This window comes from Phoca vitulina, unplaced genomic scaffold (assembly GCF_004348235.1).
Source record: "Phoca vitulina isolate PV1807 unplaced genomic scaffold, GSC_HSeal_1.0 scaffold36, whole genome shotgun sequence".
Classification (NCBI taxonomy): Eukaryota; Metazoa; Chordata; class Mammalia; order Carnivora; family Phocidae; genus Phoca; species Phoca vitulina.
The window spans coordinates 8,572,406-8,597,203 of NW_022589739.1; the positions used below are offsets into that span (position 1 = coordinate 8,572,406).

At 37.5% G+C, this 24,798-nt stretch overlaps 1 protein-coding gene across 2 annotated transcripts in view; it reads left to right on the top strand.

Annotated features, from left to right (window-relative positions):
* Positions 1-24,798, top strand: part of STK33 (serine/threonine kinase 33) — a 68,270-nt gene that overhangs the window by 39,938 nt on the left and 3,534 nt on the right. The window contains exon 11 of one of the 2 annotated variants that reach the window (XM_032427375.1): positions 7,201-7,407. The exons of the other annotated variant lie outside the window; for it this stretch is intronic. Coding sequence (XP_032283266.1) covers positions 7,201-7,407 — 207 coding nt within the window. The remainder of the gene's footprint in view (positions 1-7,200; positions 7,408-24,798) is intronic. 2 annotated transcript variants of the gene reach the window in all.

The following is a 24,798-nucleotide window of genomic DNA, read 5'->3' on the forward strand; positions in this document are numbered from 1 at the left end:
AAATAGGAAATACGAGAACTTCCTTTAAAATAAAGCAGTAGTCAAGGAAGTCAGCTTTCAATATTTTTTTCCAAGATTGTGGTTTTTAGTTAACTTGAGACAAAGAAAAGATATTAAAGGCATGGGAATTGGAAAGCAGAAATAAAACTTTTATTATTTATCATAATATACAAATTATTAGACACATTATTTGAAATAATAGGAAAGCTGAGTAAGATAGCTGGATTTATTACTGATATATAGTTAACCCTTGAACAACATGGAGATAAGGGGTACTTTCCTCCTGTGCAGTTGACTCCCCAGAAACTTAACTACTAATATCAGACTGTTGACTAAAGTCTTGCTGATGACATGAACAGTCAATTAACACATATGTTTATGTTATATGTACTATATACTATATTTTTATAATAAAGTAAGTGAGAGAAAAGAAAATGTTATTGAGAAAATCATAAAGAGTAAATACATTTACAATAACCTACTGTATTTACCAAAAAAAATCTGCATATAAGTAAACCCACACAGTTGAAACCCATATTGTTCAAGGGTCAGCAGTATATCAGTATAGAAGTGTATCAAATCAACACATATACACCTTAAACTTACACAGTGTTGTTACATGTCAATTACATCTCAGTAAAGCTGGAAAAAAAGATTGGTATATAAAGTTCAATTACATTTCTATTCACAAGCAACCAACAATAGAAAATGTAATAAAAATGAAGACATGTAAAGCAGTATCCAAGAATATAGAATATCCAGGAATAAATCTAACATAAGATTCCTAAGACCTCTTTGGGTAAAGTTAGGAAATTTTATTGGAAAACATTGAAAAAGACTTAAATGAATAGATTGTGGTATGGTCTAACAATGGAATATTATATAGCAGTCTGAGTGATTAAATTACATGTAGTAATATCTATGAAGCAATGAAATTTATCTTTAAACTCATCATAGTTTTGTTAAGATATAATCTGCTCACTCTAAAATACACTGATTTTAAGTATATAGCCTGATGAATCTTTATATATGTATATATTTGTGTAACTACCAGCCAGAACAAAATATGGAACATTTCTGTCCCCAATCAGAAAGTTCCATTGTTCCCTTTTCCAGAGTGATTGGACCATTCACCAGCAATGTGTGAGTTCTAGTTTTGCTCCCCATCTTCTCCAATGCTTATAATTGTCGATATTTTTTTAGATACTCTGGTAGATATGTAATAGCATCTCATTGTGGTTTTAATCTGTATTTCCTGAATGACAAATGAAATTGGTCACCTTTATTTATGTTTATTGGTCTTTTGTTTATCTTCTTTTGTGAAACACCTGTTCAGGTCTTTTTTCCCCCTCATTTTTTCTATTTGGTTTTATGTCTTTTACTTATTGATTTGTAGGAGTTCATTATTTTAGATAAATGAGCATTCTGTGACACACAAATAAATATATATACAATAACAAGAAATGGGAGAAGCTGACTTACGGAAAAGAACATGGAAAGGATTACTGCAAATCCTTGCTCAAGGAGGTGGCTTTTGAAAAAGAATAGATCATTGGAAATTGGGGGTCTTGAAATGGATTCCCTGCAAACTCTATCCTTGCCCACATATCCCTTTGAAAGTCTTCATGTACAGCCAGGTGTACACAGTTTGAAAAATGTTGGTTTGAATATATTGAGTTTGTTTTTATTTTTCCAGCTTTATTGAGATATAATGGATATATAACATTATATAAATTTCAGGTGTACAACATAATGGTTTGACATATGTATATATTGTGAAATGATTACCACAATTAGTTTAGTTAAAACATCCATCAGCTCACATGCTTACAATTTTTTATCTTTTGATGGGAGCTTTTAAGATCTGTCTTAGCAACTTTCGAATATACGGTGCAGTAGAGAAGTCTCCACAAACACCTCTAGCTAGAAATTCTTGGCAGGCAATTGGAAATTCACTTCTGTAATGGGGTAAATTACTAAATTTCTCAGGCTGCTTCCCCCTGAAGAATAGGAATATCAACACTAACCTTGTATACTCATATAGTTGCTACACTTATCAAAGAAAATCACCGAGACGACTTTTAGGAATATTTTTAAAGCATGCAGTTGCTTATTTCAGTGGTCATTATTACCTTGATATGCTGCTGCCGAGCACTCACTGAGGCCCGGTAGGGTGAGTTTGGCGGTTTTACCGGGTGCCACCAGTTCATGTGGGTATCTGCAACTTACATTGTTTCTTTTCCTACTGTAATGTACATTAATTACTAGTCATATAAAGGTAATAGCTGAGATTACCCTGGTAAGTGATTTAAATGGTAAACAAAAAAGGAAGAATAACTTTTCTTCCTCCATCCCCTCATTCCCTCACACTAAAGATAGCCTTTGTTAAGTCTCTATGCATTCTTTCAAAAGTAATTCTATGCATTTTTATGTATATACCTTACACAAGCGGGTTCATATTATGCAAGCTGTTCTTTTCTACCTAATGTATCTTGGAAAGATTTCTTTATTTTTTAAAAAGCAGCATTGGATCCCAAATTATGGATACACTATTATTTTCTAAGTAGTCCCCTATGAATATGGAACATGTAAATTGTTTCAGATTATTTCTATTATAGCAGTGGTACAACAAATGTTCTTATAAATATATGTTTGCATGCTGTGCTATCAGGTGAATTCTTAACAGTGGACTTACTGGTCAGAGAGGAGGTGCATTATACATTTTGATAGGTTATTGCTAATTTGCCCTCCCATAAAAAGCCAGTAAGTGAGAAAGCCTGTTTGCCCACACCCTCACCAACACAGAGTATTACAAAACTTAAAGTTATGTCCATCTATTAAGTGAAGATTGGCATCTCATTGTTTTGATTTGGGTTTTGTTAACTTTGTGAAGTTGAGCAGCTTTTTACGTTTTTTTTATAAAGTGATTATTCCATTTTCCTATTGAAAAAAATTTTATTCCTAGGTGTCAACTATACTTAAGTAAAAAAAAAAAAAAAAAAAAACAACTTAGGAATATTACAAAATAAAGAGTTCTGGCTATTTACAAAAAGTGGAAATGATGACCAGAAGCTAAAGACCTAGAATGTTTCCTTTTAGCTTTGCCATTTTTTAAAAAAGATTTTATTTATTTATTTGACAAAGAGAAAGAGCGAGCGAGAGAAAGCACAAGCAGGGGGAAGGGCAGAGGGAGAGGGAGAAGCAGGCTCCCCGCTGAGCAGGGAGCCCACATGGGACTCAATCCCAGGACTCCCGGGATCATGACCTGAGCCAAAGGCAGATGCTTAACCAGCTGAGCCACCCAGGTGCCCCTAGCTTTGCTAATTTTATGTTTCATACCACCTCACCCCAGCTCATAAATATCATTCGTTCATTCATTCATTCATTCAAAACTACTCATTAAATACTTACTGTTTATAAAATACTGATAGTCACAGTCCTTGAACAGGCAAAGTATGTTAGATAGGGACATATGTTTAGATCTCCAATTTTGGTCTCCACTTAATACTAAGGTATTAAATCAAATCTTAGTATTTGCCAATGCTTCTTCTCCATGAGTATTCATTTTTCCATTTTTCAAAATAAAATAGTCTCAACCCTCTGTTAGTTAACCAAGTAGAAGTTTAGTAACCAGAATGTTGGTGTTCTACTTTTGAAAACCTCAGATTATTGACCTGTTACTGCTGCCTTCTTGCCATTTACTACTTCACAGTTGATAAGTTCAGTATCTGACTCTGATTACAGCCAGTAAAAGGAATTCAGAGGTTAGCGTCCTGATAGTGAAATGACATACACTTTACAGTGTCTGCCCTAATAATTCTGCCCATTTTTGTTTGTTGGTTGGTTCATTTGTAATTTCTGTTGAACCTAGAAGGCTCATGACACATAGCCCTGGCCCACTTATTCATAGGTCTGTCCAAGCATTTGATACAATTCCTCCTCCAGCTGCTAGCAAGCAAGAAGGGGGTAGTCTAGTAAGTTATTGACTGGACTTTAGACTTTGTGCCCTGTTTGATATCACACATGAATGTAGGAAGCAAAGAGTTAAAGATTTCCAAATAGTAGGGTGTTTCTGAGGGGATAATGTCCTATTCTGAATCCTTTCTCTTCTTCACAATCTCTGTGGAATGAGAAATAGGGTCATTTCTTTGAGTACAAAGGCACTCTACTTTAGGCATATAGAGTATCAGTCATCAAGCTCTTACGTGTATTATGAGCATTTGAAAGATTGCTAGAGATGCAGATTCAAGATAATACAGGGAATCCTTGCTTTGTATAGTAGCGCAGGACCATAAAAATAACAATGCAGGTTGAAACTGCAAAAGGATCTTAATAATTATTGGGGAAAATTACTATTGTTCCATGCCCTTTAAAAATTTTTGTTAAATAATAAAAACTAACTGTTGGTTCTAATACTTGGAAAATGAAACAAAAGGAAAACTGATTTTTCTTAGTGCATTGTAATTTAAAACATTAGAAATATTAAGAACTAAAGTGTCTTATTTTTTTCAGAAAAACTTATCAAAATCAGTTTAAACAGTGCTTACCTTCTTCTCCTTGTCCTGTAACTTACAATACAGAGGGGAGCATCTTTTTTTATACTTCAGTGAGTTCTAATACTGTTCTCTAAGTTTGGATCAACTTACAACATCTTATCCTTTGTGCTTTCAATGTCATGAATTATCTCTGAAAATCCTTTAAATGATACCTTCTTTGCGGGCATCACTTTCTCCGGGGCACCTCTGTCCTTTCTGCACACCACTTTCCTCTCATTTCTGTTCATAAGTTTGCCTTCACCAGGTTCCTTTGGTTGCATATCTAGGTTCTCTCAAACGGTGGCAGTGGCAGTTTCCAAGGTCAGCTACTTCTTCTGTTACTCCATTGACATTTGATTCAGATTTCACTTCCAGCATGATCACTTTTCATCTACTTGATGCACTTTCATCTTAGCTGGCAGATTCCTGGGGAGGCAAGGAGGCAACACGACTGCATACTTTGCTGTCTGTGTGTGAACTGAGTAGCGGATGCCCAGTGTCCCGTCACCAACAGACCATGAAAGAAGTGACATGACTCGTCACTGATCACATTGCACATCTGTAATTTACATGGTGATTGTGGCTGGAAGAGCTAGCAGTGAACTTCGAAGTTGATGTAATTATTGTTAACATACCATGGTGACTGAAATTTGAACTATGTTATTGGGGGACTGAGATTATTTGTAACTAAGTCATGATGACTGAAATTCATGCATATCAGCACTGTGCAAAGCAAGGACTGACTAAACAAATGGGCTGTCACAGGGTACTAATGGGATAGGATTTCTGTAGCAATTACAGTTTTGTTGGGTATGCTGGTTTTACATTGGGCTCACTCTTTTTAAGGGCTTTTTGGAAGTGACTTACAGAATGCAAATGTTTAATTTGCTATTTATATCAGGATAGGCTAAATTATGCTGTGGTAACAAATGACCCCCAAATCTCAGTGGTCTCGATGCCATGGCACAGATTGGCTGGGAGGAGGGGAGGAGGCTTCGTTTTACTTTGTCCTCACTCAGGGACCCAGGCTGAGGGAGGCTCCATCTCTGTGCTTCTATAGTTACGAAGGTAGGGATAGGGAACATGATAAATTACACGCTATCTCTTATAGTTTCCACCCAGAAATGATATATACTATTTCCAATAACATTTCACTGGCCAAAAAAGTCACATAGTCATATCCCAAAAGATATAGAGAACAGAATTCTACAACATGCCTAGAAGAAAGGATATTGTGATTACATGAAAATTAGGGACAAAGGTCAGGATGAAACCAGAAAGTTGTAATAGAGGCTAGATGGATCATAAGGATCAAACAGGGCTATTGGCAGAGCCCTGGAGGTCAGAACTCTTTCAGATGAGTGATCAGAGACTCTACTATTCTAGACAATTCCAACTCTTTTATGGTCTCAAGACTCAGTCTATATTTCATCTGAGTTTAAGTTGACAACATTTTTTAAAGTTCTGGCATGCTTGACAGAGATGACTCTCAAATTGAGCCTTGGAGGAAATGTAGGCTGTGGGTTGGCAGAAGGCATGGTAAGGGCATTTTGGGAGTGAATGGGTAGAGGATGCTATGGGTAGATGTAACCAAAAGCAGGATGCTATGAAAGTAGTAAGAATATAGAACTTCTTAAAACAGGATGAAATAGAAGAACCACGAGGAATTAGTTGCATAATGATCCTCAGTTATTACCGTTCTATACTTAATGTGTGTCTATGTCTTTAACCACAAATATGTTAAACTCTACAAATCCTCAACAGTGTACTCAGATGTCTACCCTTAAAGTGCTCCGTTTCATAGTATTCTGCGTCACTGATGCTTAATGCTTCAATCCACCCACATACCAAATTAACATAGAATCACTTCATAGCTGTGCCCACACTTGTATTTCCCATTTTAATCTAAATGTGATCTAAACTTGTCTAAACCTTCTCTACTAGTCTGTGTTCCTAGGAGCAAAAATATTTAAAGCATACCTACTCTCTCAGGAGCCATTTGAGACTGCATTCATGTATTTCTTGGCATTAAGTGGAATATTATTTTTGAGAAAAACATTATTAATATAAAACAGTCAATTTTGGTTTGGTATGGTCACATTTGGGATTAAAGCAGTGTGCTGAATCAGTTATAATCATGGCCACTTTATATTTAAATCTTCCAGTCAACTAAAAAACTTTCAAATCAAACATCTCTCTTCTTGGACACAGTGTTTAACTACTTAATGAGTTTAGCTTTCCTACCTGGAGATTTTGATGTTATATAAGCTTGCCCTTAGTGTTGGGCCCACCAGACTGGGGGCAACTTTTTTCCTTCTTTCTGCTTCCCTGTTAGTTTTCTAAGAGTCGCTCTATAAGGGGGTCTTCGGATTCCAGGGAATTCCCACGTCTAGTGTCCTTTGCATGAGCATGTTGCATTGTTCTTTCAAACCCTAATATTTCCCCCCAAACCCTAACCTGTTGCACATGATCTCAGTCAAGAGGCATGAGCCATATCAGCACAGGGAGGATGCTCCAAAGGGCAACAGAAGTTTTGCTGTTTATTCAGCATTTTAGTTTTTCCAAGTGACTTACTGAATTTAGGAAGATGTATTACTCGAAGTTGTAAAAATCTTTTCAATTTTCTAAACTGTTTCTAACACCAAAAATTCATTGTTAATATTAGGGCAATACGCTTTCTTCAGCAAGACCAACCAATGTGTTAGAAATGATGAAGGAATGGAAAAATAACCCAGAGAGTGATGAGGAAAATACAACAGATCAAAAGGACAACTGGTCCATTCAAGAGAAGTTGAAAGATTACCAACCCGGCAGCCCCAGTGGAAATGTCCAGGATATCAGTAGCACCTCAGATGAAGAGGAGGAGAAACAGGTAGGAGGGACCAACAGAACAAGTAGGAAGAACAATTGTTCCATTTCTTCAAACTGTAAAATATTTTCACAACACTTGGAACAACTTTTGCAACTCTGTCTTTTTTTGTTTTTGGTCTGTAAGGAAGGACCTACATGACAAAGCAAGTAAAGTTCTCACCTCTCTTAATGCTATTGTGATTTAGCAGGGTAGCCTACATGTTTATTCTAAGATCTATGATTATGTCGGGCAGGGGTCTGCAAACTTTTCCCATAAAGGAACAGAGAGTAAATATTTTAGGCTTTGTGGGTCCTAATAGTCTGTGTCACAACTTCTCACCTCTGATGTGACAGTATGAAAATAGGCATAGACAGCAAATGAATGAGCATGGCCATGTACCAACGAAACTTTATTTACAAAAACAGATGGTGTGTGATATTTGGCCCATGGGTCAAAGTTAATAATTTTGTGCTTTACCAGGCTATACAACTTGGAATGATTTTATGTGTTATCTAGGAAAAGATTTTTTACATTATCCAGTTATTTGTTTGCAATTTTATGATAACTAAAACTATTTATATAGGTTTATCATTTTGCCTTATTAGATCTAAAAGAGCTTTATTCTTTTTGGTGAATATAATTCAGTAACATTTGATTAATTCCAGACAGTGTTCTACTAACCAGATATCCTAGCAATGTACCCAAACTGTTTTTTCTTTTGTTTCTATGTTTATGGAAAAATTTTCTGTGGGTTCGTTCTCTTGAATATCTTGAAATATCTCAAGATATTTCTTTTTTTTTTTTTTTAAGATTTTATTTGTTTATTTGACAGAGAGAGAGACAGTGAAAGGGGGAACACAAGCAGGGGAAGTGGGAGAGGGAGAAGCAGGCTCCCCGCTGAGCAGGGAGCCCGATGTGGGGCTCGATCCCAGGACCCTGGGATCATGACCTGAGCCGAAGGCAGACGCTTAACGACTGAGCCACCCAGGCACCCCATCTCAAGATATTCCTTATCTTGAAATCTAGTGAACATATTTGAATTCTTTTTTAATAATTTAGTGTCCTGCCAGTGGGGGCTGTGTTCACCTCAGGGCAGCCCCGACCCCGTGAGGAGCTGTTACTTTCTGGCTCTCTGAGGCGTAGCGTAGGCAGAGTGCTGCTCAGGCCTGAGAGGGTCGGTTCTGAGCTGCGCCCAGGAAGGTGCTTTGCTGCCTGCCCCTCCCATGCTAACAAGGCCATCAGAAACCTGCAGAAAGAGACTTGGTAGAGTGATCTACTGGTTGATTTTGACTTACTGGTTGAGAACTTCTTCATCTACTTGATAGCAAATGTCTAGATAATAAGTTTAACATTTAATGACTCAGCTATTTTGAAATATTTCTTGTGCTAAGAAATTACTTCTTTTCTTTCAAATCTTCATTAGCAACAGTAAATAGTGGAGTATAAAGTTCTCAAGTGATAACTGAAAATAGAGCTTTCCATTTTCTCTTTTTTTTTTAACTCTGATTTTTTTATTTTTTGAGTTGTTGCACAAAGGCACTTTTTTAATTGTTGTGTTAATCACCATACATTACATCATTAGTTTTTGATGTAGTTTCCATGATTCATTGTTTGTGCATAACACCCAGTGCTCCATGCAGAACGTGCCCTCTTTAATACCCATCACCAGGCTAACCCATCCTCCCTCCCCCCTCCCCTCTAGAACCTTCAGTTTGTTTTTCAGAGTCCATCATCTCTCATGGTTCGTCTCCCCCTCCGATTTCCCCCCCTTCATTCTTGCCCTCCTGCTATCTTCTTCTTTTTTTTTTTTCTTAACATATATTGCATTATTTGTTTCAGAGGTACAGATCTGTGATTCAACAGTTTTGCACAATTCACAGTGCTCACCATAGCACATACCCTCCCCAGTGTCTATCACCCAGCCACCCCATCCCTCCCACCCCACCCCCCACTCCAGCAACCCTCAGTTTGTTTCCTGAGATTAAAAATTCCTCATATCAGTGAGGTCATATGATACATGTCTTTCTCTGATTTATTTCGCTCAGCATAACACCCTCCAGTTCCATCCACGTCATTGCAAATGGCAAGATCTCATTCCTTTTGATGGCTGCATAATATTCCATTGTATATATATACCACATCTTCTTTATCCATTCATCTGTCAATGGACATCTTGGCTCTTTCCACAGTTTGGCTATTGTGGACATTGCTGCTATAAACATCGGGGTGCACGTACCCCTTCGGATCCCTACATTTGTATCTTTGGGGTAAATACCCAGTAGTGCAATTGCTGGATCGTATGGTAACTCTATTTTCAACTTTTTGAGGAACCTCCATACTGTTTTCAGAGTGGCTGCACCAGCTCTCATTCCCACCTACAGTGTAGGAGGGTTCCCCTTTCTCTGTATCCCCGCCAACATCTGTCGTTTCCTGACTTGTTAATTTTAGCCATTCTGACTGGTGTGAGGTGGTATCTCATTAAGGTTTTGATTTGGATTTCCCTGATGCCGAGCGATGTTGAGCACTTTTTCATGTGTCTATTGGCCATTTGGATGTCTTCTTTGGAAAAATGTCTGTTCATGTCTTCTGCCCATTTCTTGATTGGATTCTTTGTTCTTTGGGTGTTGAGTTTGATAAGTTCTTTATAGATTTTGGATACTAGCCCTTTATCTGATAGGTCATTTGCAAATATCTTCTCCCATTCTGTCGGTTGTCTTTTGGTTTTGTTGACTGTTTCTTTTGCTGTGCAAAAGCTTTTTATCTTGATGAAGTCCCAATAGTTCATTTTTGCCCTTGCTTCCCTTGCCTTTGGCAATGTTTCTAGGAAGAAGTTGCTGCGGCTGAGGTCGAAGAGGTTGCTGCCTGCGTTCTCCTTTAGAATTTGATGGACTCCTGTCTCACATTGAGGTCTTTCAACCATTTCGAGTCTATTTTTGTGTGTGGTGTAAGGAAATGGTCCAGTTTCATTCTTCTGCATGTGGCTGTCCAATTTTCCCAACACCATTTGTTGAAGAGACTGTCTTTTTTCCAATGGACATTCTTTCCTGCTTTGTCAAAGATGAGTTGACCATAGAGTTGAGGGTCCATTTCTGGGCTCTCTATTCTGTTCCATTGATCTATATGTCTGTTTTTGTGCCAGTACAATACTGTCTTGATGATGACAGCTTTGTAATAGAGCTGGAAGTCCGGAATTGTGATGCCGCCAGCTTTGCTTTTCTTTTTCAACATTCCTCTGGCTATCCGGGGTCTTTTCTGGTTCCATACAAATTTTAGGATTATTTGTTCCATTTCTTTGAAAAAAGTGGATGGTATTTTGATGGGGATTGCATTGAATGTGTAGATTGCTCTAGGTAGCATTGACATCTTCACAATATTTGTTCTTCCAATCCTTAAGCATGGAATGTTTTTCCATTTCTTTGTGTCTTCCTCAATTTGTTTCATGAGTATTTTATAGTTTTCTGAGTACAGATCCTTTGCCTCTTTGGTTAGATTTATTCTTAGGTATCTTATGGTTTTGGGTGCAATTGTAAACGGGATATACTCCTTAATTTCTCTTTCTTCTGTCTTGTTGTTGGTGTATAGGAATGCCACTGACTTCTGTGCATTGATTTTCTATCCTGCCACTTTACAGTTCTAGCAGTTTTGGGGTGGAGTCTTTGGGGTTTTCCACATAAAGTATCATATCATCTACAAACAGTGAGAGTTTGACTTCTTCTTTGCCGATTTGGATGCCTTTCATTTCTTTTTGTTGTCTGATTGCTGTGGCTAGGACTTCTAATACTATGTTGATTACTATGTAATTCTCCTTTTCGATGGGGTCTTTGTCTGGTTTTGGGATCAAGGTAATGGTGGCCTCATAAAACTAGTTTGGAAGTTTTCCTTCCATTTCTATTTTTCGGAACAGTTTCAGAAGAATAGGTATTAATTCTTCTTTAAATGTTTGGTAGAATTCCCCTAGGAAGCCATCTGGCCCTGGGCTTTTGTTTGTTGGGAGATTTCTGATGACTGCTTCAATTTCCTTAGTGGTTATAGGTCTGTTCAGGTTTTCTATTTCTTCCTGGTTCAGTTTTGGTAGTTGATACATCTCTAGGAATGCATCCGTTTCTTCCAGGTTATCTAATTTGCTGGCATATAGTTGCTCATAATATGTTCTTATAATTGTTTATATTTCTTTGGTGTTGGTTGTGATTTCTCCTCTTTCATTCATGATTTTGTTGATTTGGGTCCTTTCTCTTTTCTTTTTGATAAGTCTGGCCAGGGGTTTATCAATCTTGTTAATTCTTTCAAAGAACCAGCTCCTAGTTTCGTTGATCTGTTCTACTGTTCTTTTGGTTTCTATTTCATTGATTTCTGCTCTGATCTTTATTATTTCTCTTCTCCTGCTGGGTTTAGGCTTTATTTGCTGTTCTTTCTCCAGCTCCTTTAGGTGTAGGGTTGGGTTGTGTACTTGAGACCTTTCTTGTTTCTTGAGAAAGGCTTGTATTGCTATATACTTTCCTCTTAGGACTGCCTTTGCTGCATCCCAAAGATTTTGAACAGTTGTGTGTTCATTTTCATTGGTTTCCATGAATTTTTTTAATTCTTCTTTAATTTCCTGGTTGACCCATTCATTCTTTAGTACGATGCTCTTTAGCCTCCATGTATTTGAGTTCTTTCCGACTTTCCTCTTGTGATTGAATTCTAGTTTCAAAGCATTGTGGTCTGAAAATAGGCAGGGAATGATCCCAATCTTTTGGTACCGGTTGAGACCTGATTTGTGACCTAGGATGTGATCTATTCTGGAGAATGTTCCATGGGCACTAGAGAAGAATGTGTATTCCGTCGCTTTGGGATGGAATGTTCTGAATATGTCTGTGAAGTCCGTTTGGTCCAGTGTGTCATTTAAAGTCTTTATTTCCTTGTTGATCTTTTGCTTAGATGATCTGTCCATTTCAGTGAGGGGGTGTTAAAGTCCCCCACTATTATTGTATTGTTGTCAATGTGTTTCTTTGCTTTTGTTATTAATTGCCGTATATAATTGGCTGCTCCCATGTTAGGGGCATAGATATTTACAATTGTTAGATCTTCTCATTGGGTAGACCCTTTAAGTAGGATATAGTGTCCTTCCTCATCTCTTATTACAGTCTTTGGTTTAAAATCTAATTTGTCTGATATAAGGATTGCCACCCCAGCTTTCTTTTGGTGTCCATTAGCATAGTAAATGGTTTTCCACCCCCTCACTTTCAATCTGTGGTGTCTTTGGGTCTAAAATGAGTCTCTTGCAGACAGCATATCGATGGGTCTTGTTTTTTAATCCAATCTGATAGCCTGTGTCTTTTGATTGGGGCATTTAGCCCATTTACATTCAGGGTAACTATTGAAAGATAGGCATTTAGTGCCATTGTATTGCCTGTAAGGTGACTGTTACTGTATATTGTTTGTGTTCCTTTCTGGTCTATGTTGCTTTTAGGCTCTCTCTTTGCTTAGAGGACCCCTTTCAGTATTTCTTGTAGGGCTGGTTTCGTGTTTGCAAATTCCTTTAGTTTTTGTTTGTCCTGGAAGCTTTTTATCTCTCCTTCTATTTTCAATGACAGCCTAGCTGGATATAGTATTCTTGGCTGCATATTTTTCTCGTTTAGGGCTCTGAATATATCCTGCCAGTCCTTTCTGGCCTGCCAGGTCTCTGTGGATAGGTCTGTTGCCAATCTAATGTTCTACCTTTATAGGTTACAGATCTCTTCTCCCGAGCTGCTTTCAGGATTTTCTCTTTGTCTCTGAGACTTGTAAGTTTTACTATTAGATGTCGGGGAGTTGACCTATTTTTATTAATTTTGAGAGGGGTCCTGTGTGCCTCCTGGATTTTGATGCCTGTTTCCTTCCCCAAATTAGGGAAGTTCTCTGCTATAATTTGCTCCAATATACCTTCTGCCCCCCTCTCTCTTTCTTCTTCTTCTGGGATCCCAATTATTCTAATGTTGTTTTGTCTTATCGTATCGCTTATCTCTCAAGTTCTGCCCTCGTGATCCAGTAGTTGTTTATCTCTCTTTTTCTCAGCTTCTTTATTTTCCATCATTTGGTCTTCTATCTCACTGATTCTTTCTTCTGCCTCATTTATCCTAGCAGTTGGTGCCCCCATTTTTGATTGCACCTCATTAATAGCCTTTTTGATTTCGACTTGGTTAGATTTTAGTTCTTTCATTTCTCCAGAAAGGGGTTCTCTAATAACTTCCATGCTTTTTTCAAGCTCAGCTAGTATCTTTAAAGTGATGATTCTGAACTCTAGATCTGACATCGTACTAATGTCCGTATTGAGTAGGTCCCTGGCAGGTGGTACTACCTCTTGTTCTTTTTGTTGAGGTGATTTTTTCCATCTTGTCATTTTGTCCAGAGGAGAATAGATGAATGAGAGAACACATGCTAACAGGGTAACAATGTCCCCAGAAAATATACTCTAAACAAATCAGAAAAGACCTGAAGCCAGGGGAAAAGAAAGGGAAAGAAAGAAAAAAGAAAAAGAAAAAGAAAAAGATAAAAACAAACAAAAACAGAACAAAACAAAAAAAAACAGAATATGATCAAATATGATCAGGCTGGTGCATAGATCAGTGGCACACACTAGATTTTGGGTGTATTTTGGTCTGTTAGAAGAAAGTGCCTCCCAAAATTTTAAAGAAAGAAAAACTTATATATGTACAAAAATAAGGGTTGATATGAAGAAGGGATGGAATATGACTGTAAAGATGAAAATTATAAAAAATTTTATAAAAGGAATTGATAAGAAGTTGTTTGAAAAAAGAAAGAAGAGGATTTAAAAAAAAAAGGAGAGAATGTGATCAGGCAGGAGAGTAGAACAAAGCCATACACTAGAGATTTAGGGTATATTTTGATCTGTTAGAAGAAACTGTATCTCAAAATTTTAAAGAGAGAACAACTTATATATATGTGCCAAAAATAAGGGTAACCACTATGAAGGGATAGAATATGACTCTAAAAATGAAAAATAAAAATGTTTTTTAAAAAAGGGATTGATAAGATGTTGTTTGAAAAAGGGAAAAAGAAAAATTAACTTTGAAAGACTAAAGAATCATGGTAAAAAAGCCATGAATTCTATGTGCAGTATTCCCCTAGCACTGGAGTTCTGCTGTTCTCATTGATCGGTAAACTTGGTCTTGGCTGGCTGTTCTCGCTGATCTTCTGGGGGAGAGGCCTGTTGCCGTGGTTCCCAAATGTCTTTGCCGGAGGCGGAATTGCCCCGCCCTTGCCCGGTTTGGGCTAAGTAAGCTGCTCGGGTTTGCTCTCCGGAGCTTTTGTTCCCTGCAAGCTTTCCATACAGCTTTGGAGGCCGAGAGTGAAAATGGTGGCCTCCCAATCTCCGCCCCGGAGGAGCCGAGAACTCAGGGCCCCGCTCCTCAGTGCGCCCCCAGAGAAAAGCCGCCAGTCACTCCCGTCTCCCAGTCTCCGGCCGCACTCCGTGCTCACCCGCCTGTGACCGCGCGTTTCTATCTCTGGCACCTGACTCGGTGTGGAGTCTCCAAACCCAGCAGATCCCAGCGGTGTGCTCCCGGGCCGCTCCTCCCGGGGGAGGAAGGTGAGTCTCCCCGGATCTGCCGCTTGTTGGGTCCCTGCTGGAGGAGCACCAGCGGCCCGACTGTGCCGCGGATCACGGTTTATGGCAACCCCGAGCTGAGAGCCCGTGCCTCGGCTCCGTCTCTGCAGCCGGCTTCCCCGCTCTGATACCTGGGAGCTCTGCTGCACTCAGGCACCCCCGGTCTTTCTGTGACCCCGAGGGTCCTGAGACCACACTGTCCCATGAGGGTTCCACCCCCCGCTTAGCCACTGGAGCGACATCCCACAGTGGAGCAGACTTCTAAAAGTTCCGATTTTGTGCTCCCTGGCTCTATCACTTGCCAGAAGCGGCCGACGGAGGCTCCCTCCCCCACCGTCTATCCCCCGAATATCGCCTCGGATTCACTTCTCCGCATGTCCTACCTTCCAGAAAGTGGTCGCTTTTCTGTTCAGAGAGTTGTTGCTATTCTTTTCTTCGATCTCCTGTTGAGTTCGTGGGTGTTCAGAATGGTTTGATCCCTATCCAGCTGAATTCCTGAGACCAGATGAAATCCAGGTCTCTTACTCCTCTGCCATCTTGCTCCCCCTTGCCCTTTACTCTTGAGTCCACACAAGATTCACATAGTAATTAATATTCTTAAGAGTGAAATTTTAATTTCATTAAAATTATTCTATGAATATTAAAATATTTCCCATGGGGAAAATTTTGATGTTAAAATTAGATTATATGAACAATTTGATGTGATAACATAAATAATTTATACCTAATAAATTAAGTAAATTCTTTTTCCATTAAAGATTTTTAAATTTGGCTTTAATTTAAGTGGAAATCTGCCATCAGTTCCTGTTTTCCATTGTATCATGGTTCTCTCTTCTGGAGAATCTCAGAAATCCATTTGGAGCTCTGATTTTGTATTTTTTACAAGCCAGGGTCATCATGCTTTTTGGCTGAGTGGCAGAGCTCTTGGAAGACTAGCAGAGAAAGTGAGGATTTGTTATAAACAAAATCAAAACACTTGACCTGAGCATTTTCCTCTGTCACTGAATAGCCATCCCTTAGTTCCAAATGCTGTGGTCATCATAGAAAAATATAGTCTGCATCTCCTCATTGTTCATGTTTGGACTGAGGTATCACACTACACTCTTCTAGACTTGTCATCAAATAGTTGGCATTTGGCCATGTCCTTTTTTTTTTTTCTTTTTCTTTCCGATTTTTAGCCTAATTTGGGTAATGGTACTCTTCGAAGGTAGAAATGTCCTCTTGTGTATATCTCATGTTTTATAGGCTGAGTACATCTAGGTAATGTTTTGTGTCTTTAGTAACCCTCTAAATTCCCCACAGTGGGTTCTTACTCCATTCTATCAGGTAGACCCAAGACTTCAACTCCTACAACAGCATTTTACTCATCTTCAAATGAGATGCTTGGCAGACCATTGTTTATTGCGAAAACATGCCTTTTAACATTATGTCCTTAGTGATTTCTGGTAAGTAGTACAATACTCTCATTATTTATTAAGCTCAGAAAACAACTGAGAAATGAATGTCTGGTAATTAAAGTGCACTTCCCCATAACCATGGAGGGAGGGACTAAAAATTCTGGATGTATATTTGCATTACAGAATTCTTGCTTCATAAAGGAGATACTTCTTCATTGTTATTTATTGAACATAGTATTGAATGTACTTGTTTAATGAAAATGGAAGATTTTTCTGATTGTTTCCTTTTGTGATCATTTTTCTCCACTGAAAACGTGGCCTTTACAGTGTCACAGGAGACAGTATATGTAGCAGATACTTTCGTCTAGAAAGTAGATATTCAAGGTTGCCTAGAAACTTTGAAAAGTTATTTTGATCAATAAAATGTATTCATGTAGCAGTTCTTCAAAGACAAGAAATGTTTGAATTTAAATAACATTGAAATTAAACAGTTGAACTGTGGTATGTTGATATATTTCTATGAGAAAGAGTCAGGTTTTCTTGGTATTTTTGTTGAGTAGGATAAAAATTTTCTTCTCTTGACAAATTAAACCTTAGCTTTCTGAGCCCATGTGAATCATGTGCAAATTTGGTGGTGCTTCCACAACTTTGGCACACTTTAGTAGTCCAATACTGAAGCCTTGCAATCTGGCATGCACTTAAAATATAATGGTTAAAAGCACAAGCTCTGGATCTAGGCAGCCTGTATTCAAACCCTGGCTTCACCGCTTACAAGCTTTATAACCTTGGACAAACCTCTTGGCCTCTGGTTCCTCATCTATAAAATGGGAATAATGATGGTATCAACCAGGGATTAAATAAAATAATGCATGTGACATTCTTGACATGGTAAGCACTTCTTAAAGTTAGCTTTATTGCTTCTATTATTATATTGCTAAAGAACTTGCATAGCATATTACAAAAATTGCACGTTTTTTTCTTGTCAGCTTCAAGTCTCCTTGAGGCATATTTCCTTTTGGGTATGAACAAACCAAGAAATATCATTTTCAAAGGTGATAAGGTGATGCTTCCAACTTCATTTGCCCTCTGAGTTTCGTGAGGTCCCTAGGATACTGTGGTAGATTAGATTACTTTTCCCCATTATTTAATCCCTCTCTGTAAGCAATTTGTACATTCACAACCTTTGCCATGTGACATTGCAGTTCTCCCTACTAGAGTAGATGAAGGAAGGATATTTTCTCACCCCACTAGTGTTGGTTTTAACTGTATGACTTATTTTGGCTGATAGAACGTTAAGAGGTGAGATGTAAGTAGAGACCTTAAAAGTGTTTGTGTGATTTAGCTTGTTCTCTTCTATTTCTGCTACCTGCTTTGAGAAGAACATGCCTGCAGGGAGCCACAGTTCCTGGAATTATGGAGATTTGTGGAGCAGACTTGAATCTAATACAAAACCTGAAGTCTGGCCTAGCCTAGCATGGCCAACCCCTACAGCTAACTGAGACTTTTATAGTCATTTGTTACTTAGTTGTACAGAAAAGCGTTAACATAGCAGACCTAAGCTGCTCACCTTGAAAAGGCCTGCTTGCAAGGTTGGCCCTTGGCTGGCTTCTGGGAACTTGGATTTGGTTGCTATCATTATCTGATTAAGAATGATTCATTCTGCCTAAACTATGCAAACAATTCAGTTTATGCTGCAACCTGCTTTTCTTCTGGGGGTCTGGGATTTTGGTAGGTGCTAGGCAGAGACTGCCTACATGACCAGGTCCCAGTAAAAACCTAGGGTTCCATCTCTGAGACCTTCCCTGCTTGGCAACATTTGACATGTGTTGTCACAGCTCATTGCTGGGGTAATTAAGTGCATTCTATGTGACTCCTGAGAAAAGACCCTTGGAACCTTGAGCCTGGTTTCTACTGGACTTCACCTCAAGTGCCTCTTACCTTTGCTAACTGTGCTTTGTAATAAATTGTAGCAATGAGTACAACTATATGCTGAGTCCTGTGAATCCTCCTAATGAATCATGGAACCTGGGGGTGATTTGAGGGACCTCCCAAACACTGTAGTGTAAGTGCAGCAATAGGTGACTAATACAGGTACAAATAACCGTGCTAACATGAATCTTGACATGTTGTTCTTTGACTCATGCTTTTTATAATGCCAATGCTAGTTTGGATTCATAGGATTTTGTCCCTACTACTCCCACTAGAACCTTTTGTGTAAGGCTTAGGTTTCACCACAAGCTTAGCCAGAGTTCCACAGTTGAAGGGAAGTATTAGTGAAACCTTTCAAATCATTACCCTCCTCTCCCAAGCCTGGCTTTTGCTCAGCTCCCCTTGTGGACTATAGCTGTTAGGATATGCTATGTATCTTTTCCCTATGGAGAACCAACCCATTGGGTTGGGTTATAACAAATATTGCTTTAAGTGCACATATATTAATTTGGGTCTATTCATCTCTTATCCTGCCTTCAGGCTATAATTGTCACATGTATTATAGCTACATAATTATAAACCCCACAAAACAATGTTTTAATTTTTGCTTTAAATAGTCATATATATTTCCAAGAAATTAAGAGGACATTTTGTCTGTTATATATACCCAGGTATTTACCATTTCTGATGTTCTTCTTTCTTTTCTGAAAATCCAGTTTTCCATCTGGTATCATTTCCCTTCAGCTTGATTCAGTCTCCATTTCTCTGTTAAACCTATCTGGTGAATATTTAATTTTAGGTATTCTAAAATTCCCATTTGATCCTGTTTTATTATTTCTACTTCTCTTCAGAGATTTCCTTTATTCCTCAAAGAATATTTTCCTTTGCATCATTGGTAATAGTTATGATAACTGCTTTAAAATCCTTGTTTGCTAATTCCAACATCTGGGTCATCTCAGGGTCTGTCTCTATTGATTATTATTTCTGTTGAGTAGTCTGGGATTGTATCTTAGACATTGGAAATGTTATGTTGTGCTGATTCTGGATTTGACTATGTTCCTCCAAAAAGTGTTGATATATCTGTTTTGGCAGGCAAGTAGTTGGTTGGAGGCAAATTGTCTCTTAGCCACCAGTTCAAATCTTAGGTCAGTTCATTTCTCTTTGGCTGGGCAGGATTTAGGATGCCCCTTCTCTGGCTATCTCCTTTAAGGGATTTCCTCATTACTTTCTTGTGTCTCTGGTTGTTTTGAATTCTGTCCCCTAATTCTTTAGACTAGAGAGAGAAAATTGTAAAAGTGTCCAGGGTTAGGAGAGTGGTGGTGAGGAACACATTGCCATTGAAGGAGCAACATTTGATATATCAACAGAAATAATGGAAGCCAGAAGACAATGGAGTGACATTGTTAAAGTCCTAAGTGCAAAATAAAACTAAAAAACTGCCAACTTGGAATTCTATATCTAGTGATAATTTTCTTCAAAAATAAAGATAAAATAAAAAAATACTTTCAAGTATATAAAAGATGAGAGAATTTGTTACCAACATTTCTTACTATAAGAAATGCTAAGGGCGCCTGGGTGGCTCAGTTGGTTAAGCGACTGCCTTCGGCTCAGGTCATGATCCTGGAGTCCCTGGATCGAGTCCCGCATCGGGCTCCCTGCTCGGCAGGGGGTCTGCTTCTCCCTCTGACCCTCCCCCCCTCATGTGCTCTCTCTCATTCTCTCTCTCTCAAATAAATAAATAAAATCTTTAAAAAAAAAAAAAAAAAAAAAAGAAATGCTAAAAGAAATTTCTCAAAGTAAAAAAAGAAAAAATGACCCCAGATGGAAATCCTGACTACAGGAAGGTATGAAGGGCAATAGCAAGGGTAAATATGTGAATAAATGTAAAATAATGTTGACTGCTTGAAACAATAGCAATAATAATGAATCTAAGCTTTCATCTCAATAAGCTAGGAAAAGAACAAGAAATTAAGCACCCTTCCTACAAGAGGATATTGTGAATGATTTAGTCCCAATAAATTAGAATATTTATATGAAATGATCAGATTTCTTTAAAAAACATCAAAGCAGATATACAAAAATACAAAATCTGAATAATTTTATATTTACTTTAAAAATTGAATCTGTAATTAAGAACTTTCCAGTAAAGAAAATTTCAGTCTCAAATTACTTCACTGGTTAATTGTTTAAATATTTGCAGAAAAGAAAGCTTGTTACACAAACTCTTGAGAATATTTCCCAATTCATTTATAAAGCAAGTAAACTTTAATACCAAAATATGACAGGGATATTATAGAAAAGGAAATTGTTAGCCGGTATCTCTCATAAATATAGACGTAAAAATCTCAAACTCAGTATTAGCAAAGTGAATCCAGAAATACATAAAAGAAATAGCACATTCTTGATCGAGTATACAGTATATTCCAGGGATGTATGTTTGGATTAACATCCAAAAATCAACCAATGTAATTCACCATATTAATAAGTAAAGGAGAAAAGCCATATGACTATCTCAATAATTGTGAAAAAAACATTTGATGAAATTCAACACTCAAACATGAGTAGTAGACTAGAAACAGATGGTAACTTCTTTCATATATTAAGGGATTTTTATATTTAAGAAATCTCCTCTAAAGCTAATATCATTCTTTTTTTTAAAGCTAATATCATTCTTTTTTTTAAGATTTATTTATTTATTTGAAGTGGGGAGAGAGAGGGAGAAAGTTGGGGGGGGGCAGAGGGAGAGAATCTTTAAGCAGACTCCCTGCTGAGCGGGGAGCCTGATGTGGGGCTCCATCTCATGACCCATGAGATCATGACCTGAGCCAACACAAAGATTCAGATGCTCAACCAATTGAGCCACCCAGACACCCCAAAACTAATATTATTCTTAATGGTGACATATTGAACACTTTCCAACTGAAGGTAGGAGAAAGACAAAAAAGCCCATTTCTACTTCTCTTTAATATTGTACTAGAGATCTTAGCCAATGCAACAAGGCACATAAAAGAAAATTATATAGGCTGGAAAAGAAGAATAAAATTCTCTATTTATAGGTGACATGATTGTGTACAAAAAAATCCCATGGAATCTACAAAATGTGAATTAAACAGTTTTCAGGGCGCAAGATCTGTATACAAAAATAAAGTGTATTTTGATATACTAACAATGAATAATTAAAAAACAAAATCTTAAAATACCATTTAAAATATCACAAAACATAAAATACTTAGTCTTAACTCTAACAAAATATGTGTAAAATATTTATACCAAATCCCACAACACATTGAAATTGAAGAAGACTGAAATATTTGGAAAGAAATACCATGTTTATGGATTGGAAGATTTGATACTGTTAAGATGTCAATTCTCCCCAAACTGATTTATAACTTTAAAGCAATCCCAATTAAAATCGAGGGCTTTGCTTTTCTGTTAGAAATTGACAAGATGCTTCTAAAATTTGTTTGGAAATATGTAAGACTGAGAATAGCCAAAATCGCTCAAAAAAACAAAGTTGGAGAACTTACATGATGTGGTTTCAGCACTTACTATATAGCTACGGTAATTAATACAATGTGGTATTGATGTAAGAATAGACAAATCCAGGAAACAAAATACAATCTAGAAATAGACCCACCCTTAGGTAGTCAGCTGATTTTTGACAGAGATTTCAAAGCCATTCAATAGGGGAAAAGATAGTTGTTGTTGTTGTTTTTCCAGTAAATAGTGCTAAACTAATAAGATATCCATATGGGGAAAAATGAACTTTGACCCCCCAGCTTACACTGTACACAAAAATTAGTTTGAAATGGTAGTAGACCTAAATCTAAAAGCTAAACTGTAAAGCTCATAGGAGAAAACGTAGGAGAATATCTTCCAACCAGAGAGTAGTCAAAGATTTCTTAGAACACCAGGCAGCATTTTAAAAAGTCAGATCAAATGGACTTCTTCAAAGTAAATGCATTTTCTCATCTAAAGCATATTAAGAAATGGAATAGGCAAGCCACAGACAGGGGAGAAAAAAATTTCAATAGATGTATCTAACAAAGGACTTGTTCCCCAAATATTGAGACAGTTCCTACAACTCAATAATAATAAGGCAACTCCACTTTTAAAATATGCATAAGATTTGAACAGACATTTCAGATAGGAAAATATACTAATAGGCAATAAGCATATAAAATATGCAACATCACTCGTTATCAGGAGAATGCAAATGATAATAGGAAAAGCTACAATGATATATCACTGTATCCTTTCTAGAATGGCCAGAATTTAAAAAGACAAGTTCATATTTTAGCAAATATTAGAGCAAGTAGAATTTTCCTATATTGCTTGTGGATTGCAAAATGGTACAGTTTCTTTGGAATACAGTTGGGCAGTTACTTATAAAGTTAAACATTTACTTACCATTTATCCGTAAATCCCAAATTTGAGTTCAAAAAAGGACTTGTAGAATATATTTATAGCAGCTTTATATATAAAGAGCCCCAACCTGGAAACAGCCCAAATATCCATTAATAGAAGAATGGATAAACAAATTGTGGTATATCCATACAATGGAATACTACTTGATAATAAAAAGGAATGAACCATTAATACATGGGTGAATCTCAAAAACATATGTTGTAATACCATGAGACTCTATAATTATCTCAGTAAAAGTTTCTTTTTTTAGAATCTCAATACAAATTTCAATCTAAAAACATGTTAAGCAAAAGAAGTCAGACACGAGAGTACACACAGTGTGTTTCATTTACATGAAGTTTCAGAGAAGTAATTATGTTGAAAAATATCAGAACACTGGTAGCTTCGGGATGGGAAGGAGTTGAGTGGGATGTGGCCCCTGGGAAATTTGTAGGGAGTTGTTCTATTTCTTGATTGGGGTGTTGGTTATACAGGTCTGCGTATTGTCAAAACTTATCAAACTGTACGCTTGAGATTTGTACATTCTACTGTATGTAAATTGTACTTTAACTAAAAAAGAAAAGAGAAATTTATATCTCTCTAATTTGCAAGTTAGATTTTATTTTCATTAACTCCCTACAAGGCCCAGCTATTTATGTAGGTAGCCTTATAAAACAACTCTATATATTTGGAAGTTAATTACTCTTCTTCCCTTTGGTTTTTCTTTCCCTTCCTTCTTCCTTCTGAAAACCATAGGAATGTGAGAGAATGTGGGTGACCATTGCGAGCAAAGCTGGAGCTGAAAACTTGTATCAGAATGTTCTGTCACTTGGACCTTGTGCAGGCCTATAATTTGAATGTGTGACTCTAGAAATGGTTGCTATGGTGATAAACCACTTTACTTAAATAGCATGTATTTTACTCAAAATTCAGAGAAATGGTAACAGTTTCTAGTAATCATGTACTGGTATTAACTTGCAGGGATATGCCTAGAGCTTACAGGTTTTGCATCCATTATCACCAGATGAGTTCATCAGGTTAAAGTTATGCCAGTGAATAATGAAATATGTGTATTTAGCCCAATTTTCTTGTTACATATCTCCCCTTGCACACATGGAGCCCCTTTCCAAGATGAATAATATGAGCTGGAAAAATCAGGCCAAGGGTGCTGAGTTACTAAGAGATGAAACTGGAGGAAACTTGAAAGGTCATCTTTTCCATCATCCTGCCTCCAGTAGGACTGACTATTCTTCAACTGTCCCAAGTGGTAAGAGCCTGTCAAGGCTGAGGAACAATTGAAATGCTGCTTGGGCCAGCCCCTGGTGTAACCATCCTGACTGCAGCACTCAGAGACACCGTCTAGCTCCACAGAGCTGAGCTCTCTCCCCTTCTGCATTCTACAGAGTGTGATTATATATGTCCTCTTAGTCTTTATATTTCTGGACTGAAGAGCTCTCTTGTAAAGAAACCTCCATCCATTAATCATATTAGTAACCTGTCTGTAAACCTTCTCTGGTTCCTTTATCTCTGTTCAAGCTGATTGCAGTGTTTCAGGTATGAATTCTTCATGATTTTATATAAGGATAGAAGGATTTTTTTCTTTGTTTCTAAGATGCTTTCTGATGATAGCCAGGTTTTCTTGATCACTGTGCAATGGTATGTTACGCCAGTATCTTCAGAGAACAATCTACAGTGATTTGTAGATCCTTGTCTTGGACAGATAATGATGGCCAACAATCTCATAATGATCATTTAGACTCTTTTCCCCCAGACCGGAATATTGAAATTCCCCTCTCATCTTCCTCCCCCTCTGTGCAGTCTTACAGGAGATCCTCACCTTCTATTTGCCTTTTATGACCTGGAAGATCTTAGTAATTCCTATAGCCTTGGCAATTTCAGTTTTCATTTCTCTGTCATGTTACTTACAAAACTGTAAATTGCATCAGTGACAGCATAGATCCCTGAGGAATCCCCTCAACTATGAGAGAAGAAAAAGAGAAACCTAAAATTTAGATAACCTGTAACCTGCAGAGGAAATCCCTGAAACATTAAGATTTGTTTATATTCCTAGAGAAAAGCCTAGAAGCTGGAATT